Source organism: Phalaenopsis equestris, unplaced genomic scaffold (assembly GCF_001263595.1).
Source record: "Phalaenopsis equestris unplaced genomic scaffold, ASM126359v1 Scaffold000251, whole genome shotgun sequence".
NCBI classification, from domain to species: Eukaryota; Viridiplantae; Streptophyta; class Magnoliopsida; order Asparagales; family Orchidaceae; genus Phalaenopsis; species Phalaenopsis equestris.
The window spans coordinates 1777626-1785385 of NW_018164693.1; the positions used below are offsets into that span (position 1 = coordinate 1777626).

A 7760-nucleotide genomic window follows, 5' to 3' on the forward strand; every position below is an offset into this window, starting at 1 on the left:
TTTCTTTTATTTAATTAATTTTCAAATATATGTATTAGCTATATAAAGATTTACATACCTACCATTAAATTTTTATATGTTTACATTATCCAACACTTCCAAGTTAACTTTCATACATGTCAGTGTAACACATAGGTTGTTAATTGTATGCATGTAATTACAGGCCTCCAACTTGCACTCACATGGTCTAATTATTACGTGTGGATAGCTGCATGCGCTCTCCGATTACAGCCGCGCATCATGGCTGTATGACAGTAGGTCCTACTTTGTGATGGAGTTGGCGATTTTTTTAATTATACTACATGAGCTAATGCTCGTTAAAATATAAGAGAATCGTAAAATAAACGTGATTATAATGGTACCTTTTAATTCATTAATTAATTTATTTCTCATTAAACCCCAAACATAAAAACAAAAATAAAAAAACAATGAAGAAGAAAGGACAAAGCTGCAAAAAAAAAAAAGGGAAATTTTTAAATTAGGAATATGAAGTTGAAAGAAGACAGTTTTATTAAAACCTCAATCACATTACAGCTATAGATGAAAACTGGCAATAAAAACCAATACACTCTCCACTTCCTTCCATCACCCATTTGGAGAGCATCCATCCTTCTCTATATACACTTACAGAGAGTTGAGGGTTATATCTGCAACACAACAATCATAAATAGTTACCTTCTTTATATCATTACGAAGAAATTACTGCTATAAATTCATTGTGACATTATTGTAAAAATTTTTATTTAGGAATATATTCTCGGCTATGCCAAATATTTCGTCTATATGTGCAAAGCTCATGTTTGGGTCAAGTTCAGTTTGTCTTCTAACAATTGTCCCCATTATTTCAAGCGAGCCAAACATGAACACATTGTTCCTGGACAATTTCAAACAGGATACAAATATGTTTTTAAATGAGTCAAACAGAAACAAGCTCCCTAGCTCGCTCAAGCTCAGCATATCTACACCCCTAACGATAATGTTGTTCTAAAAGTTGCTAGTGATTGTGTGGAGAAAGAGAGGAGAGAGAAAGAGGGAGAGAGGGAGGATAGGGTTACCATTGCTGGGTTTTCCTGAATTCTGTCAGCACAGGATAAATATTCTCAAATGCAGTGTATGTCTCATCTCTCACCTGAGCGGTTGAATCAGAAAGGAGATTACTCTAAAGTGAAATAAGCCATAACAAGCATAATATCCAAACAATATTCTTGCTTACCTTTGCACCAGTTAGAACAATCTTGCCTGACACAAAAATGAGCAGTACAATTTTTGGCTGTTTCATCCGATAAATCAGACCAGGAAACAATTCTGGTTCATACTATTAAACATAAATTCGAAAAAAGATATTATAATTTGAAAAAAGATATCTAGATTTAAAGATGTAGAAGAAGCAATAACATAACAGCAGAATAGAAAAAAAAAAGGCTAATATTTCTCATCTCACCATGAAGTTTTTTCAAGAAAATATATAGAAGCATAAAGGGAAAATGCAACAAACAAGCAATACAATAAATCCCACTAGAAATTACAACTTACGCTGGAGAAAGCACCATGAGAGTAGGCTAAGCCCTCCAATCTTATGGGAAACTTCACATCACAAGAACCAACAATGTTCTGAATCTTAAAATCCTAAATTCAATGAATGAAGATAAATAAGTAAATAAAAGTGTTTAAAATAAACTGCAGCAAAATCAACAAATTATACTATGAAAATCAATAGAATTTGTTAAATTCATCACTTAATTAAAAGTGGTTGAGACGCCAACATATTAACTTTAAACTTCACAAATATCATCAAAACTCCCTCAAAAATGATGATTTCATTTTCAACCTCACAATAAGAAAGCCGAATTAGAAATTTCTCAAACATATTTTCTATATGCAAGCAACCAAATGAGGCCTAAGTGGTGATGTAATAATTACCTTGAATTTAGCAGGGAAGCCAAGCTTCTGGATAATACGAGCATACTGTATAATACAAGAGATTCAAAGTAGATAAACAATCGTCAAATAGAAAATTAATTTCGAAAAAATGCCAGCCAATAAAACTATCAACATAAAAAAACCTAAAAGGCCAAATACAATGAAGCGCCGTGAATAACGAGAATTGAAATAGCCTTTGTACCTTCCGAGCAGCAAGCTTCGATTGTATTTCACTCTTAGCTCCAGTGCACACCTGATACATAACAGTTCAGAAAAAAGATTACCAACGAAAACAGACCATAAAAACTGAAAAGAAAGTTTAAGGAGAAATTATTTTGGATTCCAATTGCATAGAGATCATAAATGATGACGTTTTAGCTTCTCTGTTGAATAAAAAAAGGCAACATGTAATCACTTAAGTAAGCTTCTAGTATTTTAGGCAGTAAAATGACAGCTATGAAAAGGGAAATTTACACACATACCCCACAATTCTTTTGTATTTACACATCGAACAACTAAACATTCATATTTACATTTATAACACTTTAATGTCATAAACCTATGCATGAAAATGTACAGTTCATTTTTAAAATGTTAATAATAGTAGTGCTTTTGATGTGATGCAAAAGATTTAAGCAGTACTGTAAGTAAATATGAAAGTTAAGGTGTTAGATACATAAATTCAAAAGAACTATGTGTTATGTATGTCAACAGCCCTTATCCAAATGAGTTTTATGGATATGTAAACGGACCAATATAACATACACTTATAAGGAAATTTGATGGTAAAGAAAGAAAAAAGTTATCAAGAAAAAAATAGTGGTTTTAAAATATGAGAAATAAAATAGTCTTTAAAGTAGTGCATAAATATATAACTTATGACGATTTATGCAATAAGCTTAACAATTAAAGTAAAAAGAATAAAAAGGATAGAGAAAAAACATGCTAAAAGCTAAAACTAGATATAAAGGATCTATAAATTTTTATGAAGGTAAATGTATTAAAGATCATAATATATAAAATTAATAATAAAGTCATCAAAAAAAGATGAAAAAGTTGCTTTAAGAAATAAATAAGAGTATAAAAAATAATTATTTTTAGAAGAACAAAACAACTAATATAATAGAAGTTACAATAGATTGATAAAAAAATATGAAGAGAAGTTGGCTATTAAAAGATGCATAAAGATAAGATTTTTGGTCCAAATGAAAAACCTATCAAGCTTTAGACAATTATAGAGAATTTAACTGTGAATTAATTAATAAATATTTCAATAAAATTCCAAAAATTATAAGGTTGTTAAATAATTAAAAAAACTAGGCACTAATATTTAAGAACAAAAAATGATATTCAAGATTGTGATAGTTATAGAGAAAGAAAATATTCAAATCATACAATAAAAGCATGAGAAAATGCAATGGTACAAAGAATTAAATAAATTACATCAATTTTGGGGAACTAATTTGACTTATGCAGAGAAGATATACTGTGAGAGTAATTTTTCTACTAAGGTAATTAATGAATGCATACAAAGGATAAAGAAATTATCTTCATATGATTTTTACAAGATATAATATCAAGTAACAATAAGATTAATTTGGCATGCTTTAAGGTAAGAAAATTGTGTAAAAAAATGTTTTGAATTTTTTAAAGAGATTAAGAAACACTTGTTAGTATTTAAGTAGCTATAAAATAACACAAATATTTCCAATTACCAAAAGTTTACATGAATGATCAAAACTTAGCTCATTTCCTTTATATTAGTTATAAGATGCATGCAAAAGATAATTTAAAATAAAGCACCTAGGCGTATTCTTTGGTAGATGATATAGTTGTAATTTATGAAACATCACTTGAAGTAAATTAAAAGCTATAAAAATAAAGGAATGTTTAGAAGAATGAAATCTTAGATTAGTAGAACAATAAATGAGCATATGATACGTAATTTTAATAATTATAATATTAATAATTATCATTGAAATTTATTAAAACTTAAGATGATACCTAAATGTGATTACGTTTAGCACACAAAATTTATAACATAGAGATATATACGAGAATAGAACTTCCAAAATGAAAACTGAATATTTGATATGGAGAAGTGTATTGAAAGTTCTAAAGATAAAAGAACATCACAAAAACTTAAGGTAAATTTTATAAAATCACATTTAATTTTGCAATTTTATATACAATTGAATTTTGAGCTATAAAAAGAATTAATTATATCTAAATTAAGTGTGACAAAAATGAGAATATTAAAGGGACGTGTAATAAAACAAGAAATGATAACTTAAGTAATAATTACATTAGATTAGTAATAAACTTCTATAATTTAGACAGGTACAAAAAGGTAAAATTGAGTCAGGTAAACAAATTGATAAAATTAGTGGTAGAATATTAGAAAGGAATAGAAATAGACAAATCGAACAGTAATTTAAGGGTACCAAGTAGTTGGTAAGAACCTTAATCGTTCTTGCCAAGATCTTGTGTTACATCATTGCTTACATAATAATAATCTTCTTTTTAAGAACTTTTGGGTTGGCCAAAAAATAAAAAAATAAAAACAAATCTGAAAACATTTGACATAAATTAATAAAAATTGACGATTCATAATAAAAATTCCTTGCCCACACAACAATAACCATTCCATGACCAGACTTTCGGATTGGGACAAAATATAAATAAATAAAAACAAATATGACAACGCGTGGCATAAATGAATGAGAATTGAGAATTTATAACGCCAAGCACAAGTAGGTAGGGTAAGCCTAAATACGCCAAAGAATGATAAAATTCTAGCACCAGATTGCATTAAATTGCATCACATCCTATAAAAAATTAGCTACTAGATTGATTATATCATGGTTTGTGCAATTCTATTCGTGTTGTGCTCAAGATATGTTTTTGAATAAAATTATCAAACTCAAATAAAAAATGAGCTACTAAAGAGCGCATATGCAAAAAAGTGAATTTATATCACATAAATAACCAGAACTATATTTGGAAAATCAAGCAGAAAATAAACGGAGCAATACAGAAGCCTATATATCGGGACTTGTCATCATTTACCACGCACAGTGAAATTAATAAAATATTACAAATCAGGGAAAAAGATATGATGGTTCATCTAGAAAGCTCACCATTTTGCCAGACGCAAAAATCAATGCTGTGGTTTTTGGTTCTCTTATTCTCATTATAACTGCAGCAAAACGCTACAACAGAGGAAAAAAAATTATAAATAATCCACTGGTAAATAATTATGCCTATGTTCCAATTGAATAAACACTAGTATCCAAAATGATATTCAACCTTTTCATTCCCAAAAAAAAAAAAAAAAGGTTTTTACCAGCTTGAAATAACGCTACAAAGTTACTGAGACCAATTGACATTTACTTTGCTGAGTTCCATGAAAGGAATAATCTAGAAGGAGTTTTTGTAAACTAAATGCAGAAAAGTTAGCTAAAATTAAACACCAAACTCCAATCTACTAATGCAGCTACTTGAACTTCAGCTATCTCACATTTCTCCATTATATCCTAAGGTATGATTTATTCACCAATTTGACCTCTACTCAGGTTAGCACAAGAATCATAAATTCCATGCTTCTACGAGAAGACAAGTTTATATGAGTGAAAACAATATGCAAGACACTGTACCTTTAATGAGTAAAATGCATAGAAATGAAGCTCACTCTAAATTATCCCTTACAAAACTCAGTCAGACTAAAAAAAGGAAAAGAATGCAATTATAATCTAATTACAAAATTCTCATACCTTGGGATTGTACTCAGCATTTCGGGCTTGCAAGGCAATTGTTTTAAGATCCAACTTGCAATCTAAATTCACAGTCGAAACAATATTCCTGCAATTTAACCAACAGGGAAAGAAATATCACTTTCAGTACAGCATAACTGAGCAATGCCTGCCGAACTTAACATACTATAATGGATCTCAGGTCACCCAAAGACATGAGCAACTCTATAATTTTCAGATCAGTGTAAACGAACGATGCCTACAGAACTTTCCATACAACATTAGCATTCTGAAATACATGTAATAAGATGACAAAAATGAGTATTTTTCCCCCCCTAAATTAGCTCGATATGTTGTTATTTCCTTCAAATTACATTTCTTTGATTTGCACGTATAAAAGTTATTTTTTAATCTGTAGAATTTTTGCATCTAGGATAGCATTGATTAAGCAGAGTCAAGGACCTATGTCGAATAAACAGGAGGGATTGCATTATATTAAAATTATAACAATGAAAAATAGCAACACGAAGGACGGCTTATAAGACTAACAAACAGGAAGCATGGCCATGCAATATACAGACTTGACCAAAGTTAACATGAAATCAAATATTTCATATGCAATTATAACTAGCAGCGGACCACGAATAAATGTTTGCAATATACCCTATTATTAGAATATAAGCTCCCGATTCATTGACAACTTCAGATTAAAAAAATAATAAATAAATAAAACATTTAAGGTCTATTTTAAGGAAAAAAAAAAAGATTTTTACTAAATTTGGCATTTCAAACCATCTCAAAATTTAAAAACGACAATTAAGATACAAATCATAATCGCCATTGCTCTTTCTAGCTAATATTACAACATCTAAATGAGATCATAATCAGGATGATCGTTCGAGCTAATATTATAATATTAAAATAAAATAAAATAAAAATTAAACTAAACCGAAAATATTGCATTGGTATAGTATTGTTTATCGACATAGCACTGTTTCCTATGATGGATGGCGTTGACACTTCCACTTATTAGAGATTGTTATGAAATCGAAATCAAGTTCAAGCGTTTCTATGTCAGCTTATTTCTCAGATCCGACACCAAATACAAAAGAAGGGCGGGCGAAACTTACTGCAGCGTGGGCACAATACCAGACGGATGCTTGGTCAGATCAACCGGCTGGCTCCCCTCCAAGCCCGGATCCGCCATATTCCTCACTTAAAAAACCTCTTTGTACAAATATATGAACTAACAAAACAAAGCTTAGTAAAGCCCGATATGCGCTCAGATTCTCTATCACTGGAACACCTTCTGTCCTTAATCCTAATCTGATCGGCGTTCTTCCAAGACAACTACGCACTAGACCTTACACTATGAGCTAAAAATAGCGCTATTTGAGCCGAAAACAAGGTTTTTCAGTGGAAAAAAAAGGCAGGTGTTACTGAGATGACCGAGAAAGAGAAAAGAGGTGGCGGAAAGGATTATTTCCTTGGGGTTCTCAGCTGGTTGGATAGATCGGAGGTGATCGATGGTCAAGATCTCACTGAGATACCACAGAAGAAGCAGATCCGTGATTTCACTGGTTCGACGCACGAAGTGATGATCAGGAGCAAGAAAACGTTGGATCTAAGCGGGAAGAGGAGTAGCGAGTTGAATTTATAGGGTGAGGATTTAAAAACGGCGTCTTTTATAGGAAGAGGATGGGATCTGGAGGCGGAGATAGGGGGGTTTTGTTCTAGGGTTCGTTTTGATCTGAAGTGAGAGGATCGCGAGATAAAAGCGAGAAGAGAGAGAAAGGGGAAGCGATCTTAAGGGAGCGACAGCGGGGTTTTGTCACGCCTTGTCTACGTTTTATAAGGAGCTACTGGTTGCTGTGGGTGTCAATAAAAGCTAACCGACAGATGCCGGTTCAGGGAGGGATTTTCTTTGAGGGTCATAGATTAGATTTTATCAATAACTTTTTGAAAAACAAAAATTCTGTAAATTTTTTCATCTATTTTAAAGTAAATATTAAATTCAGTAAATTTTGCAAGATAAGATTAAAAATTATTTAGGGTCTGTCAACTTATTGAATAATCTACTGATAAGAT

General features: G+C 31.0%; 1 protein-coding gene across 1 annotated transcript; it reads right to left on the reverse strand.

Annotated features, from left to right (window-relative positions):
• Nucleotides 1-492: 492 nt before the first annotated feature.
• On the reverse strand, nt 493-7488 carry LOC110024306 (TATA-box-binding protein). The gene is made up of 9 exons (XM_020724195.1): nt 6803-7488; nt 5694-5781; nt 5061-5132; nt 2123-2173; nt 1921-1965; nt 1534-1626; nt 1214-1315; nt 1056-1129; nt 493-647 (listed from the first exon to the last, which is right to left on the reverse strand). Coding segments are annotated over exons 1-9 (603 nt in total). The 5' UTR covers nt 6880-7488; the 3' UTR covers nt 493-646.
• Nucleotides 7489-7760: the final 272 nt, after the last annotated feature.

What these genes read in the sequence shown, in the direction of transcription:
- LOC110024306 (XM_020724195.1), bottom strand. Translation starts at nt 6,879, where the DNA reads ATGGCGGATCCGGGCTTGGAGGGGAGCCAGCCGGTTGATCTGACCAAG. An exon ending in CGAAGCTTGCTGCTCGGAAG is followed by an intron (nt 1,966 to 2,122) that starts GTACAAAGGCTA and finishes TGTATTATACAG; the next exon opens with TATGCTCGTATTATCCAGAA. An exon ending in CTCATGGTGCTTTCTCCAGC is followed by an intron (nt 1,316 to 1,533) that starts GTAAGTTGTAAT and finishes TATGTTTAATAG; the next exon opens with TATGAACCAGAATTGTTTCC.